The 13,424-nt window shown below is 35.3% G+C and overlaps 2 protein-coding genes across 2 annotated transcripts in view; both read left to right on the top strand.

Annotated features, from left to right (window-relative positions):
• Positions 1-2,660, top strand: part of LOC145223383 (fibronectin-like) — a 22,285-nt gene extending 19,625 nt beyond the window's left edge. The window contains exons 20-22 of the mRNA XM_080089808.1: positions 38-292; positions 470-730; positions 2,600-2,660. Coding sequence (XP_079945934.1) covers positions 38-292; positions 470-730; positions 2,600-2,622 — 539 coding nt within the window. The 3' untranslated portion in view covers positions 2,623-2,660. The remainder of the gene's footprint in view (positions 1-37; positions 293-469; positions 731-2,599) is intronic.
• On the top strand, positions 2,604-13,424 carry LOC145223394 (twitchin-like). Its single transcript, XM_080089820.1, has 19 exons — positions 2,604-2,883; positions 3,204-3,479; positions 3,785-4,066; positions 4,671-4,943; positions 5,781-6,044; positions 6,640-6,924; positions 7,239-7,508; positions 7,808-8,083; positions 8,193-8,471; positions 9,048-9,356; positions 9,664-9,985; positions 10,096-10,303; positions 10,473-10,636; positions 11,213-11,387; positions 11,519-11,589; positions 11,667-11,856; positions 12,479-12,589; positions 12,657-12,768; positions 13,164-13,424. Exons 1-19 carry the CDS (start codon positions 2,655-2,657, stop codon positions 13,271-13,273), a joined length of 4,206 nt encoding a protein of 1,401 aa, XP_079945946.1. The 5' UTR covers positions 2,604-2,654; the 3' UTR covers positions 13,274-13,424.

Here is a 13,424-nt window from a genome sequence, read left to right as displayed (position 1 = left end):
ATGTTTGTTGTTTTAATTATTCATTCTTGTCTTACAGTGCCTGGTGCATTGAATGTGTCATATAGTGGCGTTACTTTGAGTACCGTTGACCTTACAATGACTCTGGGTGGTCCAGCATTGGGTTCTTATGATTTTGATTACTATATGATAACTGGTGGTGGCGAATTTAACACATCCAGTGATCAGTTTACAGTAACAGGATTAGCACCAACATCAGTGTACAATATTAAAGTAGAGGCTGTGTATGATGGTCTGGATTCAAATCCCATGAAAACTGTTGAAGTGCATACGAGTAAGTTACGTAGGTTTTTCATTACCTAACCCCTTTAAGTACAGTTTGGCATCCTTCAATGTTTAACAAAGCTCAAAGATTCCTTTCTTTTTCAAAACTTTCATAGCTCTTAGCTGTGCTTACATGATTACAGCACTTCCTTCTAAGCATTTAAACAAATTTGGATTTTTGTTTTAGATCCAGCTTCACCTCGAAATGTGAACTATTTAATCATAAGCCCCACCATTGTAAATGTTACCTGGGAAAAGCCTGATGGAGGAAATGACATATTTGAGTATGAAATTAATTGGGGAACCCTCCCATGGCAAACAGCTTTAACAGAGGAAGTGGAGTATCAAATTACTGACATAAAGCCAAATTCTCTGTTTACCCTTTCTGTTACCACCAAAAATAATGAGGACACTCCATCTGTTCCTACAAGCATACAGATGATAACAGGTAGAAATAAAGTTTTATGTATTTAATTATGGGTCCCCTTCCCTGAAGGGGACACATATTGTTTTTGTCCGTATTTTTTTTTTCTTTTTTCTGTCTAACGCTGGCTTGTGAGACGCTTTTGGTCAAGAAAGAGTGCTCCAAATTTATTCAAATTTACAGAGATGTTAGTTAATAATCCAAATTTGATCCCCCTAAAGTTTGACCCCGATTGACCCAGCGGTTCACCCACAGACCCCCAAAATGTAAAATTTTTGAAACGGCTGTACTGACTAAAGTACAGCATCTTGGAGTTTCATGCTTTGTTGTTTGGTGCAATGTAAAGTTTTTTAAAGAATTTTGTTTCTTTTTTTCGGATTCACCCATTTTTTACCCTTTAAACCCTGAAATAATTGGTTTTAGTTTTAAGGCAGAAATACATGCCCTATGGTGCAGAAATATTTGAAAAAGTTAACAATTGTTTAAGCAGGGTATTCGTTTAGTATTTAAAATTTTGCCAGTTACCTTTACAACCCATAATATGTGTACGCTATCAGTCAGATATAAGTCCCCAGGGAGGAAATCACTGGTTTACGATTAAGGCGGCAGAACGGGAGTGCTCAGCTTGACGTTTGGACAGACGTTTTACCAGACAGTCGTTTCGGTCATTAGTAATCAGCTGTTTTTTTGTGCAGCAATGCTGTGTCGTTTTATTGAGTTATCACGCGCATTTTCAGTTTTGGCGCAGGTTTTACACCTAAGACGTAATTCGAACTCGATAAACGTACTTCGGTTTCGTTTATGTCAGGCAAAACATCGTTGATCAACATAAATATGAAATTTAATAAACTTAACTTTTTCGAACGCCACGATAAATGGTCTTTAAATTCTCGTTGTCAGCTTGGCCGTCTCATAACCACGGGTCACTAAAGGTCAACTTGTAGGCATTACAACACCGTTACGAATTTTTCGTCATAACGTATCTTCTTTATTTTTGACAAATCAATTCAAGAATCAGTACTTAAGTCATGTATAAATTAGGCCGAACGGTATTGTTGAACACTAAGGACTGCATGCTATTAAAGACAGTGTCAAAAGGTCATTAAACGGTCGTTTTTGCGAAACAAAGTTAAGTGAAAAACAAGTTGTTATGTATACCTTTGTAGCAAACGACTTTTTTATATAGTGTCTAATACAACAGTTAAGGCTTTCTAGGAATATTTGTGTTTAAAAACTGAACTTGAACCACAATATCAAGGTCAAAGCAAGAGATTAAATTGAATGTATTTTCCCCGTTCTTTTTTCACCGATTTTTTGTAATTATATGACAATAATGATGCTAAAAGAATACGGAAAGGAACTTTTAAAGTTAAGTTTATGCTTTGTGAAAAATTTGTCCTTAAGAATATAAAAATAACCGCCACATAGGTTTACCGTAAATCCGCATAAACACGCATGTGGGGACCCATTCGTTTTTGCTTGCAAAAACAATCATGTATGTAGATAAAATTGTGTATAGTGTAGTAAATTGGTAAATATCGTATAGAATATATAAAATGGAAGTATATCAAAAAGCCACTTGTCTAGTTTTATTTTGTTTTCTTTCAGCAATTTTGATTTTTGATTTGAAGTAATGCAGTTGGGTTTGAATTGGTTAAATTGCTTTTTCTTTAAGCGTGTGACTTTTTCCTGTCAAAAAAGGCTTTTTTACATTAGTCATGGTCAAGAAAACTGGCCCAGATTGTTTATACTATAGAATAAACCGATTAAAAGTGTCATGTATAGATAGCGACATAAGTTTTGTAAAGTTGAGCCAAAAAAATCTTGACCTGTCTTAAATGTTTGGTTTTCTTTTAAAAAAACTTTAGTCACCAAGGTTTTTATTTGTTTTAGATCCTTTGCCAGCTGATTATTAAGCTTGGCTTTAGTCTGTACAACTGATTTTGTTATGGTATCTTTTGAATACCCCTCAAATCAAGGCACACTCCGACCTACTATTCATGGCTATACTATATGTGATGATATTAATCCATGTGTTAATACAACAAGCAGCACCTTCAACTTTACAATGCTCAATGCTGCTACTGAGCTTAACATTTCTCTTACGACCATTTACAACTTGGGTTTTACTGAAACTGTGATGTTTGAAGCCACATCTGTACTTACAATCATAACAAGTAAGTTGCACATGAGCCACTACCTACGTATTTGTTTTAAAAGCTTGTAGAACATGAACACAGTAGATTATTTTATTTTACCTCTTACTAAAAAATTAAAACCAACAAGCACAAGCGTTGGTTGTTGAAATCATAAGGACCTGTCAACCAATTTTCTCTCAAAAACTTTAAATCCAATATTCTCAGTTCTATGTAATTTGTTGTTTATAACCAATGCCTACAACCTTTCTAGGCATTTGCCTTTATGCTGCCATCTATCACACATCAATCAAAAATCAGGACAAATATTTTGTTCATGTAAAATGAAACTCATTTTTTAGGACCTGAGGCACCAACTATCGCTGGAGTAAATAAACTCCTGACTTATGATGTTGCGGTTGTTGATGTAACAGCACCAATAGGAGGCGATGCCATAAATGGTTATGTAGTGAATTACACCAGAGCATTCGTGACACATCAAGAAAGTGAAGAGGGCCCGTTTGTATTAAGTGTAACCCTCAATAACCTTAAATCAAATACAATGTATTCCATATATGCAGCAGCAATCAATGATTGTGGTGAAGGGGCTTTTTCTTCTGAGTTTACCTACGTAACAGGTAAAGTTTGACATGACTGATTTTCTCACTGAATGTTTTATGGACAATTGCACATCTTACAAAGTTTCTGTCTGTTTTAACTTGTGCAGCATAATTGTTGATGGAACGTTTAAACTTTTTTTAGAATTATTGATGAAAGTTTTTATAAATTCTGCATGCACATAATATATGTAAGCAAATCAAATTTATTCCAGCAACCAAAAAAGGACTAATATTGTACTTTTATAAATTATATTTACTTGTCTACTTTGAAATTATTGTTAAAACGTTGTATCTTAATACTTTATTTGAATTTATATTTGCAGATCCAAAGCCAGTAACCTCAGTAACACAGATTATGGTTTCAACAACCTCTACAGGACTCATAGTTACAGCTCCAACACAAGATGGGGGCGTTCGGTCTTTGACTACTAATGAAATTTATGTTGATGGTATGAGTGTCGGAGATTTTTCAAATGCTGAAGTCACATTGAATGGACTTGTTTCCAACACCAAATATAATGTTACTGTGTTTTCAACATATGTTGACCCTGCTGGTATGCTTTCCCCTTCCATTGTTGAATCAGGAATATTTGATATTCGCACAAGTAAGTAACACAAAGTAAGTTTTTGACATCATGTTTGTGCTACACGTTGTTAGCATCAAATGACTTGTCTAACATTACATTTTTTTCTTCCTGCGTTTAAATGACAAACCAAAAACATTACATAGATTATGTAAAGGTGTGGTTTAGAATATGGTCCAAAGTCTATTGTTCATGCCTTACATTACCTAGATCAGTGGTTTTTAACTTCTGTGGTGCTGAACACTAGTGAGTTTGGCAAGTATATTGTGTGGTATTACCTTTAAAACCAGGCATAACAGAAACACTAGTGTCATATTTAAAAAAATGCCCCCAAAACATTGGGCCACCAACATATAAATGTATTATTATGTAAATCAGTGTGGTCCAACTGCAGGCTGATGTTGGATTGGAAACCGAACATTTTAATGACAATGATAACTTTTGTTTTCAATGTTAAAAGATGTAGGTTTATATTTTCTCCGGATCAGGAGATGTAAAAAGAGCATCTTCAAAATTGACTAAAGAATTTTGTAGAGTAAAAAAATATTTACTTTAGTAAAATACACCTTAAGTAAATTTTTCTGGAAATGAGTTAGATATTTAATTTTTCTTGTTTGTTTTTTAGTCCCTTCTGCTCCACAAACACTGATTTTGACTGGCGCAACATCAGATTCGTTTCTAGCTGTCTGGGCAAAGCCTTTAGGAGGTGATGCAATCACTGACTATGAGGTTCAGTATGCCACTGAACCCACATTTATTGCTCCTGTTTCCTTTAACACTACTTCTTTTTTTGCTACCATATCTAATTTGACCAGCAACACTGAGTATTACTGTAGAGTAATTGCCAGCAACCAGGAGGGATCTGGAGACCCAAGCAGTGTTGACAGCATTTTGACAGGTAAAACAGGTTTTTAAACTATGGCTTGTATGACAACTAAAAACAACCTGACAAAACCTGATAATTTTTGTTGCCATGAAATTCAATGATAAATAGTAGTATAATAGTATGCAAAAGCGTATAATTTTAAGTTCATCTAAAACTGCACATTTTTAAGGACAAGATACATTTTTATCCTTTTTTACTCTATGCACACATTTGAACTATGTTACAATAATAATAGTAATATGTTAGGTTACTTATCAATAATTGATGCAACCTTTTTTACTGTTTGGCCAATTATAAAAGAAACATAATTAGATAGCATGCCACACTTTTATGTGACAAACTTATTTGTATTGGATTCAATAGTTACCTGTTAAGTTGAAAAATGATTCAAGCCACCAAATGATAGCACACATGCAATAGACTTTTAGAAACAAAAAGCCTTGGGATTGCTCAGTAGCACCAATTATTTAGCGACTACAGTTTTTTTAAAATTTACTACCCAGGCCACAGGTTGCACTCTTTAAATTTAATTTTTAATACAACTAGGTCTGAATCTGTACAAAGTTTCCATAAATCATATACCTTTTAGTTTTATAAATGCACTGCCACAGGGATCAGCTTTCAACTCTGTCTCTAAAAGGTTTCTGGGAATAACAAATTACCCTTACCTTACCACTTTAAGAAAATTTTACCAATTTGTTGCTCAACTGGTGGAAAACAAAAATACTGGTTGCTCTTTGTGTAATATGCAATATGGTAGACAAAATGCTTGTTCAGTACTTTTTGTTGTTTCTGTAAAACCATCCTAACACAGTTGGAAATGTGTTTTAAAGTATTACCCTTTTTTAGATCCTGCTTCTCCAATACTTGGATTCTCAAGCAACACAGCAAATAGCATCACAGTTGCAGTTTCTGTAGACCAGGGTGGTGGTGTTGATCAATTTGTTGAATTTGAAATTGAAGCTGAATACAACGGAGACTTCTATACAGCCACTCGCTCTACACCCATGATCACTGTTGGTGGTCTACCATCTGCAAGAAGGTTTGAAGTCAAGGCCAAAGCTGTATTCCAAATTGGTACGACGCAAACAGGGACACAACCAATGTACACAGGTGAATATTATTGTATTATTATTAGCACACCAAATGAAGGTAAGCCATCAAAACATACTCCCAAGTAAAAATTACTGTGATGTGCCTACTTTTCTGTTTCTAATTTTTAACTTGCTATAGTAAGGCAAACTTGCTGATTTTAGGAACAATTAAAAGAAACATTTGCAATAGAATAAATTCATTTATAGCTAAATCTTTTTAAGTTTAAAATGCTGTAACACCATGCATCCTTATCATTTTTGCATTTCTTTATTAAGTCAAATTAATTTTGTAACTAAGTTCTGTAAAAAAGTTGTGTCACACCTATTTTTTGAAATATATTTCTGAATTAAAGAGTGGAATTGTATATTTCCAAAAGTAACATATAAAATAATGGTTGTGACTTAGGACCATCACTTTAAATCTCTGTTTAAACTTAAAGGCCTAAAAAGTATTCCGATTAGATTTGCTGCTCTAAACAATGTTGCCTTTGTCTTTGCAGTGTCAAACAGTGTGAATGTAGTTCATGTGAATTCATCCCACACAGCAATGTACATGTTGTGACTATGACTTGCTTGGGTCAAACTCTTCTGATTTTTTACACTTTTCTCAACAGTGCCAGGTCCACCACAAAACGTGCAAATCAGTGAAGTGACTGAAACGTCAGTGCGTGTTTCATGGGATCCTCCAATTGGTGGCAGTGTTATTTCAGGATACACTACCACCTTAACTGCAACTTCTACTGTTGATGTTGGGGAAGATATGGCAGTTTCCGAAACAAATGGTGTAACCACTAGTGTTGTAGTTACAGGCCTAGCCACAAACACTGACTTTTCGGTTTCAGTTCAAGCCGAAAACATTGCTGGGATAGGCGAAGCCACCATGGACGTGACAACGACCTGTAAGCACTTTTAAAAAATTTATCTGGAAATTTAGGCACCATTTTTTTGCATATGAATAACATACTTTTCATATTTCAAACAATATTAAAAAATGTTGTGCCAAAGTATTCAACATTTCCCGTTTAACAGAAAAAAAGTTATCTCTTTTTTGTTTGGTTGGTTGTTAAAAAAATATGTTACCAACTATTTCCAAAAATATTTTTATGATGTAGTATTTATGTAAAACAAATTTTTAAACTGTTGTATCCAAAACTACTTTAGCATTATCCACTTGTACAATAACATTAAGCTTCCTGTCATGTTTGTATCACAGTACCCCTTGCAAGTGGTCCAGCCAGCACTGTTGTTGCGTATGGTACATCTTTGCAAATTGAGTGGAACCCTCCACCCAACCTTGCCAGTAGCCCTACCTATTCAGTGGTTGTTTATGATGCTTTTGGAAACCAACTGTTTGAACGAAACACTGTGACAAGTCCATATACAGTTTCTCCATTAAGTGGTTCCACTGTTTACCATGTGACTGTAGTATCAGAGTTTCCTAGTGCTATTGTTCGGTCTTCCGAAACCTCAAGACACTTGACAGGTGAGATTGTGTAACTGAATTGTTTGTAGATAAAATTTTAAAAACAGAAAAGGGTATTTTTGAATAGTTTTGCAAGCTTGTTTTGGTAATTGTGCACATGCATTTAAAAGCAAAAAAAAAGAGTTTGCAGTCTTCCCAGTGAAAAATAATTGCTGCTAAAGGAATAAAATAAAACATGTACTGAAACAAAGATGCATAAGTATTAATTGCTTGGGTCTGGTTCATGTTTACGATTGGAATAAGCATGCTGAAATTAGAATGATCTGCAGAAAATTAATCCAACTTACAATACTTGGCAGTGCCGGATCAAATGTCTTCTTTGATGTTGGACTCCGGTTCATCAGACACTGTTAAAGTTATATATAATCCGGCCTCTGACGGTTTTCCATGTTGTGAAATCACTCAATATGAAATTCTGGTGAATTCAAGCAATGGCAACCAGTCATTCATAAACAATCCACTAGATGTCAGTTTAACATTTTCTGCATTACCTAATACTGAGTATCAAATGTTCATAAGAGCATGGAACAGTGAAGGCCCAGGAAGATATTCATTAGGACTGACAGTTTTTACCAGTAAGTGTTGTTTCTTTTGAAACTTAGCCTTTTTATAAATATTGAAAATAACACCCTTGCATACTACTGAGTTTGTCACAGAATTTTATTGCAATTAATGTATTTTCAGACCCAGGATCCGTTGGACCAGCACGTTATATTTCATCCACTGTTCATTCTATAACTTTCGAATGGGATGCATTGGTGCAGGGAGATTTTATAATTAGCAATTATGTAGTTTCCATATCCCCCTATCTCTCTGGTGATGGAACAGCGTTTGTGTCAGGAAAAACCAATGCTACTTTTACAATGCTTGAAGCTAACAGACAGTATGCTATTGTGGTCCAAGCTGAAGGCGTATTTGAACTGGGGTCCAAAAATGCTTCCTCTGTGGTTTTTATGTCTACAGGTAAAAAACAACTTTCTAAGTTTTCTGGGTTTTATTTTTAAGCAAATACTTTGTAGGTAAAAAACATTGCGGAAAGTAGTGCTGTTTAACAGTCATTACATTAGTTCCTATATCTTGCGGGACATATATGTGGGACCTAAGCATGTGTTTCTGTTTTATTTGTACATGTTCATTGTTTTGTTTATGTAATTTAAACAGTTTGGTACATAAAAGTGCAGTACTAAAAAACAAATTGCCAGCAAAGTGGAATAAACATATTCATTTTATTAATCAGATGTTTCGACAAAAACCATTGTCATCATCAGTGAATATAATGTAATATACAAGCGGAAACAAGCGCATTTTACATTATATTCACTGATGATGACAATGGTTTTTGGCGAAACGTTTGAATAATAAAATGAATATGTTTATTCCACTTCGCTGGCAATTTGTTTTTTAGTAAAGCAACTGTTTAAGTCTGTGTCTTGTGTACCAAAGTGCAATATTTTTTATACTTTTTTGCAAAATTTAGGGTTGGATATGTATGAATGTCTTTGCTTACCTAAAATCATTGATATAACATTTTTTCCACAGCTCCAAGTGCACCTCCATCCCCTGTTGCTTCAACTGCTTCCCCTCCAACTACCTCAATGATTACAATTGAGTGGTCATGTGCTGAGTTTAGGGGTTGTTTGGATATCACACGATATCAAATTAACTGGGTACAAATTGGAGGAAATCAGAGTGATAGTGGCTCTGAAGTGATTGACACAGACCCTGATTCATGTGAATTCGCTTACCAAATTTCAGGTCTTCGGATCAACACATTTTATAGCATAAGCATTACAGCTGGAAATGATCAAGTCTTTGGACCACCTTCAGATCCAATTGAAATTTGCACAAGTCAGTAACTGGATAGCAGAAGTCTTTTTTGGGTGTATATGCTGAAAATTGACACTTTAAGTTTCCATAGATTTGTTGCTAAAAATCCTTGTATATTTAAAACTTTGCTCATACAGAAATTGTCCTAAACCATTGCACACTCATTACAGACAGCTAGAGTCTATTTAAATAAGAAACGAAGATGTCATTCATTGGCAAATCGATTTATATATATTGCATTGCATAATGATAAACACAGAAGTGTACTGAGAGCTTCTATTTAGTATATTTGTGCATATATGTTATAAATGTTATCATAAACTTTCAGACCCTGCCGTGCCAGACCCACCTTCAGTTCAGCTTCACCATCAGCAACAAGCAATCATTGTAGAATGGGAACCCCCAATAGTGGGTGGAGGTGTAGAAATTACAATGTACAATATTGCATGGAGCTCTGCTTCTGACAGTGGACACAAACAGGTTACTGTGTCCAATTCAAACCATACTGCCGTTATAACTGGTTTGCTGCCAGTTACTACATATGAAGTGACTGTACAAGCAATCAATGGCCATGGAACCAGTTCTGTTTCTACTACTGGCACAGTCACCACCGGCTCAGGAATTATTTGCACTGAAGCGCCAATTATCAGGTGGGTCAAGTTTTTACCATTCGAATCACAGTACAACTTTATTTGGGTTACTTACCAACGTTGGCTTTAACTTAGTTCTCTTTTAATGCAATGTCATCTATTTTGATTAGACTTACTGCTGAAGATTTAGCAAGATTTGGTGCAGTTGCTGGCGATCAAATTGTTGTGTCCTCAAGGGAGATTAATTATCAGCCTGCTGCAAACCAGTTAACGTCACAGTGCAAAATTCCAGCTCTTGTTGGAGGTGCAGCCGAATTTCACTTTAATCTTACTGATTGTGAACCACTTGTTGGATTTGTAGTTGACAAGTTTGATGGGGTATGTGTTGCATTGTTTCAAAGATGTTGTATAATACCTACAAAGGATATTATGAATAAAACAACCTTAAAATGTAATGCAAAAAAGCAAGAGTTAATATGCATCCAATGAACTGTGTGTTACACTTTGCTATTAAAAGATTTAACATTGTCCTTATTCGGTTTTACAGGTTGACAATACTACCCTTCTTTACACATACACAGTTCAATTGGCAAGGTTTACTGTTCTGAGCAATGTCGTGCAACGGTTTGATCCAACAGTATCATTTGATTTTCATTGTGTCTTTAATCGATCACTCGCAGTTGTATCGGACAATGTACAACCTAACATAGCGTGAGTTTTTATTCGTTTTTCAGGTTTCTAAATATAAGGTTGATTGTACATGAATACACTGTTGCTGCCAGGCATAACGTATCAACAAAATTTTCAGCTCTTCCGGCAGTTTTTTATTCTACTGTGCCAACGTTTCGATGTCCCATACGAAACACCTTCATCAGGGTAATGACATACATTGCAAACACAAGTTATTATAAAGCGAAAAGGGGCCTTTTTTGTGTGTGTTTCGCCGCCCTTTTCGCTTTATAATAACTTGTGTTTGCAATGTATGTCATTACCCTGATGAAGGTGTTTCGTATGGGACATCGAAACGTTGGCACAGTAGAATAAAAAACTGCCGGAAGAGCTGAAAATTTTGTTGATTATACATATCTAAGAGTAAAAGTATTCAAAACAACGTGCCAAGTATAACTAAAAGTCATATAAATATTGAGGACTGAAACTGATTTTTTTTTTAAAAGCAAAAAAAAATTAGCTATTGCAACATACTGGCGTTTCCCAACCGGAGTAATTTTTTTTATCAGACAGTTTATGTTGGTCCTGTGGATTTTAACACCTATGACAATTTTACAGTAAGGATTTGGTTGCAATGGATCCCGGCCATGGCCAGTTTGACCTCACATTGGACTTTTTCACTTCCGACCACTATAACACTTCATTGGTTGGATCCCCGCCAACTGTTGAGGTGCTTACTTTTGTTTTTGCTCAACTCAGTCTTGGAGTGGAAACAAACAACGTTGTTCTTCAGGTGTGAACCACTAAGTTTTATTTGCTGTCTTGTAGAGGGAACCGACTTTAAAGTTAAAAACCTTCGATTTGTGGTTGTATGATTTACCATATGTGTTTATATACTGAACAACCATTTTTTTAATTTTAAAGGCTGAATATTGTTGGGCAACCCTAGCTAGTTCACCAGAAGATCCAGTTTCTTATCCTATAATTGTAGATGGGTAAGTGTCTAAAACTGGATTTTTTTCAGTTTTTATATTTTAAATGATTGTTGCTTATTCGTTAATTACATTTTCAGCTGCCCAGCAGACAACACATATGATGAGCCCGGTGCAATACTTGTCACTAGAAACTACCAGCTCAACACAGTACAGTTCCAATTTAAGGCATTTGTGTGGGCCAATATTCCTGACAGAGACCAAACAATGTTTGTTCATTGTAACACAATGGTGTGTGATCCTAGGAATGAGGAAGGATGCACTGATTTGGTAATTTTGTCATTTATATAAAAAATACCGTTTAACTAAATGTTTGTCTTTGGGTGCTGAAATAAGGGCTGTAGCAATTTTGTGCTGCATCCATAGCAAAATGGTCGGTATTAGGAAGAACATTTTATCAGTTTTCTAATTTTTATGTTGGTACCATGCTGGTGATGTTCCAAGAAACATGTCGCATTTCTGTGATTTTATATCATGTTATCTAACAACATTTGTCCGTTTTTGCTTTAAAATTCATCTAAGTCATAAAAATTCATAACTTGTTGTGTGCCCCCATTACATTGTTTATTTTTAACCCATTGTAGCTACAACTTTTGGTTATAATCAGCCAATTCGCTTTCTTGATTTCCACAATGCTTTAAGGTTATACAACTATTTCTGGGTTGGTAATTGTTCGCAGCAATGTGATCTTTTACCAAGTGAAATAAACTTAACTCAGATAAACATGTACGCCTGGAAATAAACTTAACTCATCTGAACACAATGACTGGTTTGTGGAGATAATAATCATACAAGAACCAGTTTAAGTGAATCTATATAAGCAGCTAACCCCCGCCACTTTTATGATCTGCTTTTATGATTTGAATTCTTACTCTTTAAAATTACTTTTTAGAACTGTGGTTCGTCACGTAAACGCAGGAATGTACCTGTTGGTGGCAAGATTCAAAGAGTCACCTATGGACCAATCATGTTGATCAACAAAGGAGAAGATCTTTGTGCTGAGGTGAATACAGTGTAGTAGATTTTGTATTATTGTAACTGTATTGTATAACTTTGTTTGTTTTATAAAGGCAAATGGGGGATGTGAGGACCTGTGTGTGGTGGAGAATCAGTCGATTAAATGCTTGTGTACAGCTGGACAAAAGCTTAACATTGATGGAAGGACCTGTTCAGCAAACAAGTGTAAGAACATCCTTAAACAATCCAAGTTCACAGAATGAAATAAAATAGTTGGAAACCATGTGCAATGCAACCGTTTAAATTTAAATTAGTTTTGAAACTTTGTTAAATCATAATCTTTTGTTTAGTAAACCCTGCATTTGTTGCAATAATCTTAGCTCAATATATACATAGAAATGCGCCAACCTCACCCGCCAATGTGATTCCCTGTCACATAACGCTTGTAGTAACGGTGTAGCTGCAGCGCGTCTACCATCCATCCACCAATTGTGTCCTCAACTTTGTTGCGCTTTTTAACGTCTGAACGTTGCGCAGCTATTTTCTGCTCGGAGCACAATTGTGCTGCTACGATTTTGCCCGGCGAAATAAACTTAATTCAAATATTATTATTTTTGCAGACTATGGTGCTAAAGAGAATCAAGAAGTTCCACAGTTTGTCTACCTTGTTTTGGTTGCTGTTCTTCTGGTGGCTTTGGTTGGCCTCAGCATACACAAAAAGCAATCCTAAGTGCACAAAGAAATGATTATCTTATTTAATCAGAATTCGTATTTTTTGTGTTTATTGCACTTACAGTTCCAATTTTAAAGTTTAAGAACAACTTGTGGTATCACCATGCTCTGCTGAAAATGTGCAAATAAACATGACGAGGGTGGTGTCA

This window comes from Phallusia mammillata, chromosome 1 (genome assembly GCF_965637545.1).
Source record: "Phallusia mammillata chromosome 1, kaPhaMamm4.hap1.1, whole genome shotgun sequence".
Taxonomy (NCBI): Eukaryota; Metazoa; Chordata; class Ascidiacea; order Phlebobranchia; family Ascidiidae; genus Phallusia; species Phallusia mammillata.
Note: the sequence above shows the minus strand (reverse complement) of the source record. Positions and strands in the feature narration are given on the sequence as shown.